General features: G+C 36.7%; 1 protein-coding gene and 1 long non-coding RNA gene across 3 annotated transcripts in view; both read right to left on the bottom strand.

Annotated features, from left to right (window-relative positions):
* LOC139823204 (leukotriene A-4 hydrolase-like) overlaps positions 1 to 15,145 on the bottom strand; it is a 37,755-nt gene extending 22,610 nt beyond the window's left edge. The window contains exon 1 of the mRNA XM_071795595.1: positions 15,075 to 15,145. Within this exon, the coding sequence (XP_071651696.1) occupies positions 15,075 to 15,145 (71 nt within the window). The remainder of the gene's footprint in view (positions 1 to 15,074) is intronic.
* The window catches only part of LOC139823003 (uncharacterized), a 146,210-nt gene extending 127,828 nt beyond the window's left edge, over positions 1 to 18,382 (bottom strand). For both annotated transcript variants that reach the window (XR_011734668.1, XR_011734667.1), the window contains exons 1-7: positions 18,310 to 18,382; positions 17,795 to 17,858; positions 17,264 to 17,354; positions 16,677 to 16,812; positions 16,354 to 16,428; positions 15,651 to 15,762; positions 15,324 to 15,375 (exon numbers count right to left, since the gene is read on the bottom strand). This is a non-coding gene — a long non-coding RNA (uncharacterized lncRNA). The remainder of the gene's footprint in view (positions 1 to 15,323; positions 15,376 to 15,650; positions 15,763 to 16,353; positions 16,429 to 16,676; positions 16,813 to 17,263; positions 17,355 to 17,794; positions 17,859 to 18,309) is intronic.
* Between the last annotated feature and the right edge of the window lie 289 nt (positions 18,383 to 18,671).

The raw sequence follows: 18,671 nt of genomic DNA, 5'->3' as shown, positions 1-18,671 counted from the left end.
TAACTAATTTCTTATGTCAGTTTTTTGTTTATTGAGCTTTTTTATAATAAAAAGTAACATATTAAAAATTAGGTATTCTTTATCTTCTTAGTTCTTCTTTATGTTCTCTATCTTTTTGCAAAAACAATTGTCTATTTTTTCCGCAAAAAGTCGCAGAAAATATGCAATCAGAATTATCGTCATTTCGCAAATTCGTCCGTTTTGTTGATTTCTTTTAATGCGTATTGTGCACGCTTCAAGAGATTTAATGCAAAGATGACTTCGCAGTTCGCAGAGAGGAATTCTACCGCCGCGGCATGCTAATTGCAGCATGGGTGCCTCGATTAGTCGAAGACTAAATCGATGATCCATCGACAGCTTAATTATACCTTCAGACGTACACACCACCGTTGCGAATTCGATGAGTATGCCACGTCGACTGCAGCAGCGATGCACTTACGCGTATCGTCAGATTGCATCGGTCAACGTCTCGTATGCCATCTTGAAAATACTCAATCATTCATACCGTTCGTGTGGTCCATTCGCACAGCGTGTATCGTGGCAAACCTGTTTGTGATTATTCAATCAAAACTTAGAATTCCGCATGCCCTCCGCGATTTGGCGTTTCAATAATTAATTTCGAAATTCCCTTTCCATGCGAAATGATTATATTTCTACGTAAAACTTGTCCGATTTCGCGATATCAAAAAAGGTCAAGGATGAATGATGATCAACAAGAACCTTTCGATATTTAGTCCGTAAAAAATCAAGAGCGCGAAAGTGAGCGACTGCATGCAGTACGATCGCCCGAATGTGTCTTGATACGGAAGCGATTTATGCGCACATTAAGACACATTGCGCGATAGGAGATAGCGGCTTCTTAACGTCGGATATATATAATTGCGACTCTGAAACCGTAGTCCGTATTTGTCGTGTACATTCCCTAATGACTTAATATCGCTTACTCGAGTCCACCTTTTTTCTCATACTTAAACGAAAAAAAATTGGGCCGAAAGAAACGACGATTCCGGCGAGGAAAAAAAAGCAGCCGCGGTGCGACGAGGACACACACGTAAAATGTTACGGTGCCCTTTTATTAATCCTCTTAACAACGTCGTGTGCCCGCGATTAAAGTAATTTCGCTCTCCCCACCCGACGCAACTCTCTCACGACTTTATTAACTTCGCTCTCTCGTTGGCGGCCGATCCCGCCCATCGGATTTGCTCCGTTCCTCATTTCCGCGATAATTAAAAAAAAAAGATTCGCTAAATAACGGTAATAAGTGATGCACCGGCGACAAATAAAAATGTCGGCGATGCGGGAATTTTCGCAAGATTGCGAGCGCACGAGGTTGATCGATCGTAATGGCAAATGCGAAAGGAACAATTTACGAGATTGCTTAATGATATATGAATAAGTACTGAGGCAATTAGCCACCCTTCTCGTAAATATTTAGAACAGTTCAACGTATCTCTCTCTCTCTCTCTCTCTCTCTCTCTCTCTCTCTCTCTCTCTCTCTCTCTCTTTCCTCGCATAATCTTCTAGATACTTAGCAACTTGATATGTATGATGTAATATCCTCCCACGCTATTAAAAGATTTTTCTGTGACGTTTATCCGCGACCTTTCATCTTCATATAGACAATTATAGTTGAAGAAATAAGATATAATAAATTCATTAAGCACAGACGACAAACGAGAACCACCAGTAATAATCCTCGTAAAAAAGAGTACGGTATCTTTCCGTGTGCCCTTCTCAACGTTAATTCCGTTATCCCGTCCTTTCGCGTCGGGTATATCAGGATTACCATCCAAGGAAATAGCCGATCCGTAAATCATATCGGCGCGCGCGCGGAACAGCAGATGGACATAAAAGTCATTCGCCGGTCACAAAAAAAAGAAGTAAAAAAAAAAGCCGAGGGAATACCCTCGATTTGTTACGCCGAGCCAACGATTCGCGTGCTACAGATCGACACTAAACCCCCGCCGCATCGCACTCCTGGCTGCACCTGCTGACGCAACCATAGAGCCGGCAATGCACGCGTGCGATGCGCTCGTGCGAACAATCACGCGGCTAGCAGCCATGTAACGCTGAATGGAAGCTCTCGCATGGCCGTTTCGGATATGATAGATTGCGTAATTCCTGTCTCCACGAAATCGAAGCACGAGAAAATCGCACGAATGTCGCGTCGCATTTTGTCACGTAAAAATTAACGTTTCGACTTAGCATCCGAGAAACTGACCATCCGCGTGAAAGATTACATACAAAACTTAATTAATCTAGCAAATTGTTTCAACTTGCGTCGCTCGTTATTATGATATAAATTACGTGAATTAATAATGTAACAAAATCCGATGAGATATGAGAATACCTCTGTGACCACGATATCCCATTATTTTGAAGCTTTTATTTCGATACTCCGTTGATTGAGGCAACTAATGCAAATGCAAAGGGTTTTTTAATAAGTCCACCGCCTGGAACTTTCATAATTTATAACTGTCCGTCTGTCTAACAGCCAACGGAATATTACGTGTATCAGCGAGCAAACACCTGTTACACAGTCTTGCGTTCACGATTTCATCGTTCAAGATCAGCTGGCATGTCTGACCTCGTAAGTTTTTACTTTTAAAAATGCTGCATGACTAAAATAAAAACTGCGCATCTCCGTACGAATTATTTTAACAGCCTCCTGACGTAGTATCCATGTACAAACGCGACAGATAAATTTTGTTCGCGATCAGGGAAGGAACAACATTGATTATAGTATCTTTTCCGCGCAAGGAAAAAAAATTATAGGCATATATGATGCGCGACACGCTGTATGTTCTTTTCCTTATGCCCATTCTAGACTGGAGGATGATCCTACTCGCGGCTCATCCTAGTGAGTAGGATCATCTTCCAGTCTAGAACGGGCATTATTTTTGTAGAAAAATATTTTCTTTTATTTCAACAAGTATTTCATGTATTTTCAATCCTTTATCCTCGGAACAAATGATTTCCTCTGTTCGATTTCGTCAAACAACGTTAGTGGCGGCGTACTCTTCCCGCAAAGCGCACCTTATCCTTTCGCCGCGCGAGATACCCAGAGTCGCCGAAGGGTAGGTTCTCTCGCGTAAGACCCGCTCCTATCGATCGCGCTCGTCCACGCTTCTTTATTCACCACTTTATTTTCATTATCCTGGCCGCCGCGCTGCCGCACAGGAGCGCGATCGCGCCATGGAAGTATGGAAATATGGAATAGAGAGGAAGAAGGATACAACCCGTCGCCGCCGGCCCGAACCTCGATACCGATCGCAAGCACACATCGCCGCCAACGGCGACGTGTATCCCGCATAATGTGCGCGTACGGCCACGTACTGTATGACACGGCAAATAATCGTTCGTGGTATAACCGGGCAGATATAATACACCCGCGTGTATACTGCTGCCGCGCCGCGCGCGGTTAGACACACGCGAAAGTGCCGATATGCCGCAGAGCAAACAGAGCCGGCCGCTCTTCGTGGTTCGATTAGGAATCAGGAGACACAACTCAGCCAGCGGACGCAACCAAACGACAATGTTACCCGCCGTTGTTGACGCACCGTGACGTACGGTCAAATCAACTTCAGGAACGAACGCCTGATTTTCTTTTTTTGCGTAAATGGTTGTCTGGGGTGATTTTTACACCCCAATTAAAAGTCATTGTTATTAATTATATATTATTATTCTGTAATTTATTTATAGTATGAGGATAATATGTATATATAGATTTACTCAAAATTTTCTGAAAAAGGTAAGGAGAAACCGAAAAAATATTTTAAAAACGAAAGAAGCATATTAAAATTACTGTGACGTAATTTTTATTTTTTCGATACGAGATTTCGAATGAGATTTCTGCGGGAAATTCAGGGAAACTATATTTCGATCTATGAGTGATCGCGACAGACTGAACTCACAATCAGTTCGCCTTACAAGTTCTTGTCGGAGACAAGAATGTGTAAAAAAATGTGTAAAAGTACAGAATCATCAGAATGTAATAAAACACCTTGGTTCCTATTCTAGAAAGTAAATGTCGTTTCTGAAAATTTATTATATATATTTTTTTACGCGTGAAATTAACCAAGATTAATGGAAACACAAGCTTTTGTTGTTTAATACTTTAAAGAATCTTCTCTTTTAATGATAAACTCAACTTCGGACCGTTCAATATTCTATTAAACTTTATTCACGGAGGATTATCTCTCAAAGAGATTATTCGCGCCATGAAATCTGCCATCGACGGGAAATAACGCGCCTGGATACTAGATAACGGTCTAGGCCCTGTTATACCGCTACCGTTAAATAAGCACTCGTTACTGCTTTACTCTCCCGCGCTTTATAATTTTTTTTTTGCAATATATCACGCAAGCCGCGTGTAAAGCTGAGCAAACACCGGTGCGACGATTCCTCGCCGCATGAATGCATTTGATTAGGAATCAAGAGCATAGCGAGCGTGGTTTGCGATATTTGCGCACGAAACGATTGCGGGCGAAAAGCACAATGCGCAACTGCGATTACTGTCGTGAATAACATCGCTTAACGTTGGCTCGTGCATTCGGAGCACGGTAATTGCGTGCCGATCTGTCGTCTGTTATTAATTCTTACAGTTCGGATGATATCGATGTACAAAATAAAATCTAAATCTTTCACAGCATGCTGCAATATCCAATAAAGTACAAGCGAATTATTGTATTTTACTTTGTGCATAAATTTATGATTATTAAGTATAGTACTGTATCAGTGATTCCACGTTCGAAGATTGAGAGATTTATAATCCTGTCAAAATTCCGTGTTTCTCGTATATTTTGCTACATTTTCTTTCGCAATCGAACACCCGAACAAACCAAAAGAATACATATATCAGAATTTATTATACCTCTTGTTTGATTAGAACGTTGTCGATATCGTACGATTTGTAATTATGGATTTCAAAACAATTTTTTAATGCAGGCAAGTAAAAAAGAAGGTGCAACTTATTTTCTACACAAAGAGAATTTTTTGTACATTGCATTTAAAGATTTGTCTCTTAACTTTCGCGGTTCAATAATGTCACATTTTTTATTCGTAATGCTAACATATATAATCTTTTTATACATAATACTATTTAATCTCTAAAGTTTTCAAATTATTATATATATTTTTACATAAAGTTCTTTTGTACAAAAAATAGTATAGACATTATAAAACTATTATTTCATTTGTGGTCTTCTTAAATAAAGAAATTATGATTCCTCAAAATATAGATCTAATCATAGTTAGATAATTATTTACGTAGAAACGACCCTCAACGTTTCATGCTATCCATCCCAGTAGAGAAGCTCCAATCGACGATCGCGCCACATTTGCCACCCACATCACCCTCGACTCTCGATTTCTTTGTGACAAGGTGACGTACTGTTTCCACAGTGCGCTATGTACACATCAATTATTTGACCTGTTACAAAGAGACTCGTGGGACTGCGACGCGATATCCTGACATTAACGTGTGCCGGCCCTTTTATTAAAATTGAACCTCGATCCAACCTATAGTCGTCGATATAATTTTCCCCAATTGTTCCTCGTAATTGTAAAATACGCACTACAAAATAGGCACGGGAAAATAACTTTATCTAGAACCCTTGCACTAATAACATTTAATATAGCAGCCATTGTCGTTTATCTCAATACACTGCACTGGTGAATATTATTTTATTTAATTAGCTGATAATATTAAATAACTGAAATAGTGAAAAAAAATGAAATATACAATATTTAAATAAAATGATAATTTAATGATAAATATGAAACTTTTGTGATTTGATATTTACTAGAAACAATTTGATTCTTGTAAAATAATATGCGCGGTAGATAATTGTACACATGATGCATGGTTGGACCAGCTAACAATCATGTCGATAATTTACAGATACGAGTACATACACATATATATATTATATATATATACTCTTTTCAAAAGAGAATGTAATCGTTATTATAACACAGAACCAGCTATCGCTTTCTTATGCTCGCAATTAGAAATTCCTTAGAATAGGCCGCATTACGATATTGAAAGTAGAGCTGTCAATCACGCTGCAAGAGTGCACGCATACAAAAATGCTCTTACGTAATATATTTAAAAATTAAATTTTAATCACATTTAGTTAATTGCTAAAGATGTTTGGTCTCACAGTCTTATTTCGAGTAGATTAATTAGATTTGGTAAACGAATTTGAATCTTCACGTTACTATTGTCGATGATTATATATTTATGTGATATATATTTATTTTAGTTATTTTGTGATATTTATTTATTTTAGTTATTAACTGTTTTTTATTAAATGTTTGCCTTATGACCAGAAAACCTGATATGTTATCTATGATTTAAACTCAGCTAAAGCGAGACGTATATTAACAACGCAGGAGATCTTTATTAAATTTTTGTTGCATAATTAATTGTTAGACAACATATTATATTCTGTTTATCTCTCGTTGCATGACAGTACGCAGTCGCTTGTACTCTAAACGTTCTTCGCGACTGGATATCATATCTAAACGCAAATTACTTGTTGTAAGTATAGATGAAAAAAGTGAGACAGAATAATATGATAATATACACATATGTACATGAAGAAGTAGCTGATATATGTTACATTATTCATAAATTCGTATAACGGAACAAAAGACACACCGTTATTATTCGGAATTAGTTACGTATCTTATAGGAATCATTTCTGCACCTGTACCGCACGATCACATTCGCCTTATATCACGCGAATGATCGAAGATAAAAATAAAGTATGTCCTTTCCTCTCTTTCTCTCTCTCTTCCTCCTCCCCATCTGTTATAATAAAAGCATTAATCGCTCGAGACATGCAAATGTAAATTATGCATCCCGGTCTTATCGTAAAGACATATTCGAAAGTTATCGCATTTGTCTCGCGAAATATGTTATTTTATACTAATATTGTATTCAATTCGTGTTCTTTTTTTTTTAAGAGAGAGATCTCAGGTCCTCGTTCGAGTTGCAGTCTGGACGTATAAGTACCTAGACGAGAGACACGCGCCGTTATTCCGCCTCGCGATCGACTCGTTATCCGCGACGCTACACAAACGATCGACCGACGGCATTATGCCGCTTTATTCCGACATACAATCCGTCACACGTAGGCCCCATCAAGGAAATTAATAAAGCCCGATAAGTGATCGTTCTCGTGTCTATACTCCGCTCGATGCGAGCTCGCCCCTCGGCGCCCCTTGCTGTCCCGCCGCGCCGCGCCGGCCGCCAACCCGTGCCCCCTTGCCGACGATAATCTGCTTCTTTTAATCATATTGCGCAAGCACACGTCGCTCCCAGAATGAGAAACTGACGGACTGGCGTTTGTAATCTCCATTATCGTTATGCGCGACGCGACGTGCGGCAGGCTTTGCCGGATTCCTCTTACCCTCTTTGTCTCTTTCTCTCTTTCTCTGTTCCTCCTTCTTTCTCTCTCTGTCTCTCTCTCTCTCTCGGCCTCTTTCAGCGATTTCCAAGGAAAATTTCAATCGAGGCCGGTTGCTGCGATCGCTTTCGCGCCGATGAGCCGTGTGCGATATACAGGTGCACGCGCCCCGCAATAAAGTTGTATCGCGTGAAATTAATACACGCATGTGAATAATACGAACGTATGACGCGATTATTATGCGATTATAATGCACATAAATAACGTGTGCGTGTTACGTTTGCGTAACTGGCGAAAATAAGACATGCGCAGAAATGTGCAAGCCTTTATCAAGCTTACGCCCAAAGTGGAACTGAAATTGATCGCGGCTATATATCCGTGACAAGGCGTCTATCATACGCTAATATATGAAGTTAATCGAGCTTGTTGGAATATACAGCTTTGTATCGCCTTCTCGAATCATTTGAATAAGTTTGTTTATAAAAAGTCGATTTATCGATTATTTTGAAGCCTACTTTAGAGACGACCTATACACTCTAATACTCTCTACCTCTATCTATAATACACACTAATTTCGGGCATTGTTGCATTGTTGAACAGCTGCACGATTCTGCGACGTAAACGACGAGAAGCATATTACATTCGGGTGCACAAAAATCTCGCGTTAATCGCAACATATTCCATTAATTACCCGTTTCAGGAGAACATAAATTAGTTGCCTCAGTCGTCTCAACGGCGGAACTCTCAATGTGTTCGATAGGTACTCGTAAGTCTGAACGATTTACCGGTGCGATCAGCGAACCTCACAGTAATTATGAACGTTCGCGCAATGTCGGCACCTATGTCGAGAGTTCGATGTCGACATTCTCGAGCGCACATATCCTCTTTTTCTCTTCATTGCTCATTCTCTCTCTTTCTTCCCCTCGTGGCTTCAATCTCGACAGCGACTTCCACGCGGATAATGATACGCACGAAAAATGCAAATGATGCCTGTCCTCGGAACAGATTCGCCGCGGAAACCCGGTAACCGCGTTTAAGCCTCGTAAAATTATACGGTTCGTCTTGGTACCTGCGTCTCGAGACGTTGAATCAAGCGCATTCTCAAAAGAACATTGAAAGAAGATTGAAGAAATCCCCAGGTGACTGGGGATTAACTCGTTTGCCAACTATATCTGAAATATTGAATTTAAATATTGTATAATTGTATAATGTGTATCGAATATATCATACTTGCTATTCCTTATTTACTTTTTATTCATCTATAGTAAAAACATATCTATTTCGACCCCTTTCACATTTCTCAAATATTATATACTATTGATTTATTTTCATATATGTGTAACTCGTATTTCGGCAATTTTTACTCAATCATAAGAATTAGTTATAACATCAAATTTAAAAACTTTCACATGGAATATGCAATAATAGCACGGTTTTATTAAAATTCCAGAATTTTTTCTTTCTTGTAGATAGTTGAGTTGTTGACAACAATTATTTTAACAAAATCTTTAGAACTTATATATTATGCGAAAATAAGACTAGAAAATGTTCCATCTTAATTTTTTGTATACAAATATATTCTTTGAAATAATTTCCAATTGTTAAGTTTATGCCTTGCATTTTACGTACTTGGTTTTTGCTATAGGTATGACAATTAAATATATAGCTACTATAATTAGAAAATATTATCATAGTATCAGGCGATATTAAGAAAAAAGTATTTGGAAATATATTTGTGCTTTACGACTTCCAGGAACTTCATCAAGAGAGAACCATTAATTAGCTGTCGAATATTAATATACTGAATTTCCGCGGTGAAGTTCGCATGCATTTAAGACTTTTGATGTCATTGCGTGTGATCGGGGTAACGTGACGCACGATACACATTATACACGCATTCGCAGTTTCATAAACTCGAGCGGCGACCTACACAGAGAGCCGCGATTACGCCCCGCGATTTACATCGAGCTTTTCTGGCACATCGGTGTCGTTATCATTATTAAGTCCTCCAAGGACCCCGGAATTAAGAACGGTGTCTCCGGCACGCGAATGTGACGTACGCCTCACGTATATGTGTGTGTGTGTGTGTGTGTGTGTTTGTGTTTGTGCGCGTGCGTGCGTGCGTGCTCGTATTTTCTGCACGAGAGCGCACGGCCCTCACGCATTTCTCTATCTCTCACCTGCTGCTTCTCTCGCTTCCGTACCGTTTCACGACGCATCCGCACGCGCGTACGTACATTGTGTATGTATGTAACACACGTACCACACGGATATTCGCTAAGTGCACTATCGATTACGCTTTCGCGTCAATTACACGTTTACGGTGCACGCTCCCGTTTCGGCCGATTTCGCGTCCCGTGCCGTTCGCACCTGATTCCCCCCCTGAAGTCGAAATCAAGGGAGATCTCGAAATGCATGCGCTCGTCAAGTAAATGCGTCCACGAGAGATAAAGAGTCGTATACAAGAAAATATTCTAGTAAAAGTCACATTAAACAAGTTTTATGTATACGAAAGTATTATTGTAATTATTCGGGGATATCTTAAAATATGAATTAAAAAAGCCAAGCTCAACTAAAATGAGAAAGAAATCTTGTGATATGAGAGCAGTTGTATTTATAACAAATAAATTGCAATATCAATATAATTTTTTAAACGTAACAAATATTCCACTGATTATAGCCTTGCTATACATAACAAAGTTGTTATAAATGAATTATTTGTTACGTTTAAAACATTATATATTGTTATAAATAAATTATTTGTTACGTCTAAAAAATTATAGTATAAATTGTTATAAATAAATTATTTATTTAAAAAATTATAATAACTTACAATATAATGCAAGTTTTTTAATGTTCACGGTATATCTTAGAGATTAAAAATTGATACGTATGTAGGTATATTTATACGCACACGTAGAGAGTGATATGTTTACCTGTACAAAGTTAAACGTCCGGACATTTACCGCTATTGCGCGATGGCAAACCATACTGTATTATCTAGCTGTTGACAATTTCCTTGAGAAGTCATTCTTCATTACTTTTTCAGCGAATATTATCTAATAACGGTAGTAAGTTGCGGTATAGAGAAAAAGCATTTTCCACGTCAGTAAAGAAAAGTCACAATCGTGGTCGCGACTTACCACAACGCATCGCATATAAGACGCGCGTCGTCGACCGAGCAATTAAAATCGTATGACATTGTGTAAGTATTGATTGATATTCTAGAGAGATGGAAAAACTATACAAATACCCGTACGCAGTCTGTCAATTGCGTATAGAATTTCTGTATTCTATAAATATCGCGCTTGAGTAAAAATTTGGTGAGGCAGCGGAGAAACGTGCGTGTATAGCAGATCAAATAAAGGATCACAGCCACGTCACGCGATTGAAATTTCGAAACGTGATTTACGCAACATGCAATATTATATTGAATTCGCATCCTCGAACCTCTCGCAACGGAAATAATGATAGACTTCGTGCGCATTTAAACAGCGCAAATTTCTGCCTCACAAAAAGAATGCGTATACGGACTCGCGTGCAATCTACGTAGTATAACACTTTCGCTGCAATTATCGTGAAATTTTCGTGAAACTTATAGTGTGCCTATACATTTGTAATAACATAAGTACATTTCATCTGCGCGCGCACTTATATTAAGCACTCTTTTCGAGATGCCGGATGCAATGTAAAGCGTTATTTGAATTGGAGCAACATTGAGTCGCAGCGCCGAGACGTCGCGCACCTGACGTCTGACTTCGTGATGTAAAGTGCTCGCGTTAGTGTTAATTTCCCAGCGGGAATCAATGGCAACACCTGTGTAGCGGTTTCTGATACCCGCGGTGATAGAACCTCAAATGATGATAGAACCCACGAAACCTAATTAATTGTAAATTGTTCAGCAAACCAACGTTCATGAGCGTACTTTTTGCATTAATTACTTAAGCATTTAAGAATTTTGTTGCATTTGCGTTATGTTTATTCCTCGCATGATTTATCATCATTTCTTTGAAAGTATTTCAAATTCTTCAGTATTTTCATTTCTTCAAGTCTTGATTGTGTTTGAGGAATTTAAAGGACGTGATGCAAAGATAATCGTGTCGTTCGAACTATATAAATATACAGGCGCTTAATAATATTAGACCTTCCCAAATGAGGACAATATGATACAAATGAGTTAAGAAAAACGTAGGACTGATCGATACAGGGGCGGTTTTAATAAAAACGCCTCAATAACGCGATTACTTTACAATGGCCGCGATCTTATCAATTTGCACCATCATTCCTGTTTATTCTGCTTAGTTGTAAATTATTCAAACGTATTTCTCACGAATCCTCTGAAAGTTGCATGCTGACGAGTTTAACGATTGCCGATCTTTAATAGGTACTTAGAAAATTATAAAATTAAAGGAACTAACATACTTATAAACTAAGGATTTATTCATTTTTTACTTAAAACAATGATATATTAGAGTACCTAAAGGCTCTCTTTTTTTGTTCCTCTCTCATTAATTTACACTCCAAGTTATATATGTGTGTATATATAGTAATTGTAATTATAGAAAATATTTTAATATTCCTGAGAGATTAATAGCATTGTACCCAACATTAATTCCAAATTTAATATCGCACATAGAGATTTCGTTATAATTTTGCGCAAGCAGCGTACTTTCTCCAGCGTCGAGATACGAAGAATTGGAAAGAAAAAAGAAGAAGCAAACGAGACATTAAACAAGATATATCGAATGTATCTGAATTCTAGATTAATGCGGCGCAAACGAGCAGCGGTTCTGTTGAACCGCGCGGTGTCGGCGCGCCTTATCGCCGTATTCCCCGTGCGACATTAACAAAAGTGACGTCGTCGCATCGCGCAGAATTATAACGTACCACCACAGTGAGGGAGAGAGAGAGAAAGACGAGGAGAGCGTATTCTCCGGTGTACCGTCAATAAAGCCGTCGCGCTAATAATTATCGTGGCGGCGGCGTCTCGAGGGGCGTCATTAGGCGACAACGTCGCATATTGCGGCTTTTAATGTTTCACAAACGCTTTGCAGGTACGATGACGACGGACGACGACGACGACGACGTACGGCGGCGTCGTTTTATCGCTCGACTACGTACTAACGAACGGTGCTCGCGGTATGCACACGTGTCCCAGGGAGGACTATACGACCGAGTTATTTCGATATACAAGCAATGAAACGGCGACGCGCATTGTTATGTTTCGCGTTTCAAACGCGTTCGTGTTCTCTGTCATGGAGAAATGAAAATTATATCGTGCACCGACCGCCGCAGATATCGGCCGTGCTCGATAATGAACGATAAAAAAGTTGTAATGCTATTTTTTTCTTTTTCTTTCTTTATCTGCTTTCTCGAGTAGATAGACTTTTCCGATCGCATATTGTCCATTTGTTGTGTTCGTTAAGAAAATTTGCGCAATAATGTCTCCCTCAACTCCCTCACTGTTCAATATTAAAGGATGAAAGTTATTTAAATCAATATCTTGATGAGTTACTTCAATAACATTTTGTTACTTTTAACTACTATTTAACTACGAAATTTATTATTTTAACACAAAACAGTATTATTTTAACTCCATTGATTTAGTTAAATTAACGTCGTTTTAGTTAAATTGACGAGATATTGCGAGTAAGAGCAGTAGTGACCGTATAGGAATGATTCAAATTGCGTGTTATTTAACACTATTATACAAATTTAACAGTGCTCAACTTCTTGATGGAATAAGGATTACAAAAGAGAAAGAAATATTTAATAAACTCTTTTCTGTCTACGTGTTGAAATAAAGCAGATGATATTATTAGATGATACATTATTACTTTAGAAATATTAATAACATGATACATCTGTATTATATTAACAAAAGTCAATGTTCTCTGTCTTGTAATATAATTCCTGGAACACACATATGCGCACCCTCTTTCCTTCACTTCTCCCGCGGTAGTTACACATGAAGAAACGAGAAATATGTACGCTATATGTAATCAACGTTTTTTATACACATGTGTAATAAATGTACATAACGAATGTACATATGTATATGATAAATAATCGAAGAAATATGCATTTTGTATATATATGTATGTTTGTATAAATTAATGTCATTTCCCCCCCCCCCCGTGTTGTGCATATCCATATATAAATTCTGAAATCTCGAAAGGATGATTGTGATAGCCAATAATATGCGAATGATTGACGCTTTCACCGTTGAGAGATGCTATGTACGTTTACAAATCGCGTCACGTCTGTCGCAAGAACGACTGGTCTCCAAGTAGATTCGACTAACATGGTGGTGAAAGTATAAAGACGAAAAAGTGACAAAAAGTTAAATAAATGGTAATATTGCACTTTACATCAGATATCAGAAGTGCCGCAACAATGAATAACGAATCGCTATCGTACGTTGTATTTCAATCAAAATCAAAATTAATTAATTAATTTGTGCCATTTCTAATATATGTAGATATATTATAGATGTTACAAAATTTATTTATAGAAAAATGCAGAAGGAAAAAGATGTTAACAATAATGAAAATTTTGTAACAAAATTATATTTTATGTAAAAAATTTTAAAGTATAATTATAAATGTATATTGCAAAAAATTTAAATTTAATAAATTAATCCTTTATTTTTAAAATTTATATATTATGTGTATATTATTTATCGTTCAAATTGAAATATCTATGACAGTGCTAAGTAAAAAAAATGCAGTTTTGCGAGACAATATAAATAATAATATAACAATTAAATTGTCAATATAAATGCTTATTTATGAAGCATTTATATAATAAAAAATCATAAATTTATTATTGCAGTATTATAAAGGTGTTCAGATATTTATATATGTTGACGGTCGAAAAGTTTGTATCGACAATCGATAATGTTAAGGCTCTCTCATTATTTACCTCCGGTTAACGTAATCGGCCGAAGGCCAGTATTTCCACCTTCTAACCGACCGTCAACTTTCGAAATATCCAACTTAAATTTTCATATTCTTAAAAGTCAACGGTTGGTTAGAAGTTAACAGACGTTGGAAATAGTGGCCCCGATTAAATCCCCAGAATTATCAACAGTAAACTTCAAAAACTGTCTCGCAACAAAATAGCTACTCGAAAAAAACTACAATCTCACATGCTTTTCAAACATTTGCAATGCATCTACGTGGCAATAGCAATATAGATTTTTGACAGCCAAGAAATTAGGATAGAGATGATCAGTTTTAAACTTTATATACAGCGGCAATTCTTAAAATTAATTGGCCGATAAAGTTAACAGAAGATAGTAAAATCGGCCTCTCGTCAGAGAAAAGGCTTCTCTCTGGGCTGCGTTCCAATATGCACTCTCAATAAAATCTATAGTTACGTCGCGTTCACTAAACATTTTTAGTTAATGACAGTGAGTATTGGAACCAGAGAGAAACCTGAGAGCGGCTACGCCGGCCGGCGCCGCGGCGTTTTGCTTGTTAGGGCCTGAGCAAAATAGTTAACTTATAATTTTAAGACAATATTTTATGCTTTAAATCTTTGTTTTTAGTAACGCACAATATGCCTTATTGTGTGTTACTATTATAAAAACAAAGATTTAAAACATAAAACATTTGTCTTAAAATTATGAATCAGCCATTCTACTTAGGCTCTTACCGTTTTACTGGACTGCTTGATATGCCACTCGCACCTATTTTCAACATATTGGAACTACTTGGCATATACATTTTCTGGCACTGCCAATAAAGTCTTAGTGTATGTCCGTGCTATGCCCATAATTTTCATCTTAAGAAGCAATACTTTGTTATCAAATTGCATACATTTCTAAATCATATGATACATATATTTAACAATTTAATTGCCACACATCTGTTATTACAATAAATATGTTAATTTATCACTCACCGACCCTGATGCGCAACCGCGGAATTATATCTGCCACGTAGCTACGTTGATTCTGTAACATACAAATATAAAATTCATATTAAAACGGTGTTTAAAAAAACCCAATATTTTATAACATAATTTCTATGACATCGAACTTTTTATTCATTATTTAATTAGATATTTATTTAAATAATTATGCATTTTTTGAAAATAATCTTTACAAGAATCAATTTTTATAAACTATTAAATTACTCCTCTTCTTCTAACTTATTATTTCTAAATTATGGTGAAACAAAAAGGATAAACAAAAAAATACTCTTATACAAAATAAAAAATAATATTTACCGCAAAGTTGTTCCGCTGGCACCTGATGCCTCTCCCAGGCCTCCTCCTCCTCTCAGGCTGTCCTCTCGGGTTGTCAGCTCCCTCGATGCGACACTTTCCGCATTGTTTTCTTCTGAAACATATAAATAATAAATGATTTGATATTAAATAATTCTTACGCGTATTAAACTTCTTATTTATTATTCATGTAGACATTTTTATTTCAATAATTATACGTTTTCCGAAAAAGATCTTTAGAAAAATAAGCTCTTTAACTATTTATTTTTATGAATTGTAAGATACAACTCTAGATATAAGTATCTTTTTCTGATTTCTGTTGTCTGAGTTTTATTGTCTAGAAAAGAAAAATTTTATTTCTACATTCTTTTAAGTTAACAAATTCGATATATTATTTTTAATGTATTTGAAACAAGTATAGTTTAATAATTTTTTAATGTATTTGGTCCTGATTTTAATTCTATTTTTATAAATAGTTAAATAATCATTACTCTATTTATTCTTTCTCTGTGTACCTGTGCGAGTGCAGCCTCAAGCACATTAGCACACTAAATTAATAAGTAATGCAAAACGAGTCCGAGATAAAATATCTGTCATAAACATTTATAGCCCATTTATTTTAAGATAACGGATCCATGAAGTTCTGTATTTATTTTTAGTACAATTATAATTATATGTAAATATAATCTTATACAATTTTTATTACCTTATTAATAATGTTGTTTCGTTGTTTGTCACTCATCGATCGACAGCGGAGTTGTCAGCCATAGCTACGATAATTCTGTAATACAAATATAAGATTCAATTAAAACGGCGCTCAAAAATAATCAATGATTCAAAAGATAATTGTTACATGCATAGAATTTTGTTACGGCTTTTTAATTAAATATCTATCGAAATAATTATAATTTTTTCAAAAAGATCTGTATAGGAATAAATTTAGTTTTAGATTATTTTTTTCTCTAATTATTATCTTTCAATTATTATAATAAAACAACTAATGTTACGCAAGTAAGCAATAATGCTTACCGCAAGGTTGCTCCACCGGGACATCGATAGTTCTCATCATAGACCTCCTCATTTTCCTCTCGAGTTCTATCATCCAGACCCTCTTTTTCACTTGCATTACACAATAGACGAGTTATACATATACAAGATGACTGATCTGTGACATACGAAAAAATTCAAATATAAATAATGTCTAAAATAAATATATGGAAGAACAACTTTATACTCAAGTATTACTTTATTCGTAATTTAAATAAATATTTAATAAAAGAATAAGGTCTTAATAAAAAATGTTTTTTTTAGATATCAACTATGTTTTTTTTAGATATAATTTAAACTATTATAAATTTTAATTATTTAGAAATATTTTAGATATATTAGCAATTAATAATTTATACATATTTATTAATATTAATTATGTCCATAAATAATTTATTAAATATTACAAAAATCTCAAAATATGATCCAAGATATTTTATTTATTAAACAATGTATTAAACATGCAATACATTATTATATTACACAGTGATCTGAAAACAATACTGCGAATAAATATTTATTCCTATCAGTAACAATTAATAGAAGATTATAGATTATGAAATGCTCACCTCTCTCGCTATTTGTTACATCTGGTCCTCGCTTCCTTCGGCTCTTCTCTTCATTCCGCATTGTTATTCCTTCGGCACTCACATCTGTTTCCTGAAACAAATAATTGCAATTGAACGCGATTAAAGTAATCACTACAATACAATCATCGCATAGCTTTGCCATATACTTTGTATGATACTCTCGACATATTAATCACACGCGACGCGTACTTAATTATATTACGACAGCGGAGAAATAAATGTAGAAGAAATTATGGCACATTCGATATATATCAACGATATTTCAAATAAAAGTGCTACGAAATGTATATCTGTGTAAGATGACGTAAAAGGTCTTACGGGTGCTAAAAAAGCGACGCGGCGTCACTAGATTGATTCGCGCGATAGATATTACAATAGGTCGAACAATAAGGCTTTCGAAATACGCATTCGAACGGATTATCATATTAATATCCGAGCGCCGAATCTATACTTCGCGATAGATATTGCAATAAATGTGAAATGCAAAGTTAATGCATGTTACATACTTACCAATTAAATAAGTCATGCCACTCGTTCCGAAACTGAATCGTCTCCGTCTCGTATTCGTCGCGTTCTGGAAAAGGAAAACGTAATTAATACGGCGGTGGCGCTTCGTTTCTCGCGCGCGGTCAACTTCTCACGCCGATAGGCGCCGCGGCGCGCGGCGTCGCTATACACTCGCTACACATCCCAGCATCCCACTCTCACCTTTGTGATCATGAATTCTCCAAACTTGAAAATCAAATATTGCAAGCTCGCCTATTATTACGATTGTGTCGATTGTTATTTTACATATTTTCTAGCGAATAGCGTGTAAATATTCGCGACACTCGAAAATGCGATCGTCACTTTCGCGATATTGCTCGCGCGATGCGATGCGCGCCTTCGGCCGAACAAGTATCGCGGAACACGTATGTAAAGTACGTATTTTCAGAAAATATCAACACCCGAGCTCTAAATCTATACTGCGCGATAGATACCGCAGTGAATATAACGCATACAAGGTTAATATGTGTTATACTTACCGATTAAAATGAGCCGCGACGTCACTCGTTCGGGAGCCGATCCGTTCCGTGTCAGCCGCCTTCTGGAAGTGGAATTTAGTGGAAGGAGAACGTAATCAATATGGCGATGGCTTCGTTTCCGCGCGGGCAACTTCACGCGCCAAAAAAGCGCCCGCGCCGCGCGCGGCGTCACTACGCGTCCCGTTTTTACTTTCGCGTTTCTCATTTCAGCAATAAATGCTATACGCTTGCTTCATATATAGCAGTCATTTTTTTGCTTTATGATCCTGATATATTAGTTAAATATACAAGTTGATATTGTAGATTTTTGTAAGTTGATATCTGCAATATTTGCAATATCAACAATCACTTTGTCGAATATT

The sequence above is a fragment of the Temnothorax longispinosus genome, chromosome 12 (genome assembly GCF_030848805.1).
Source record: "Temnothorax longispinosus isolate EJ_2023e chromosome 12, Tlon_JGU_v1, whole genome shotgun sequence".
NCBI lineage: Eukaryota > Metazoa > Arthropoda > Insecta > Hymenoptera > Formicidae > Temnothorax > Temnothorax longispinosus.
Note: the sequence above shows the minus strand (reverse complement) of the source record. Positions and strands in the feature narration are given on the sequence as shown.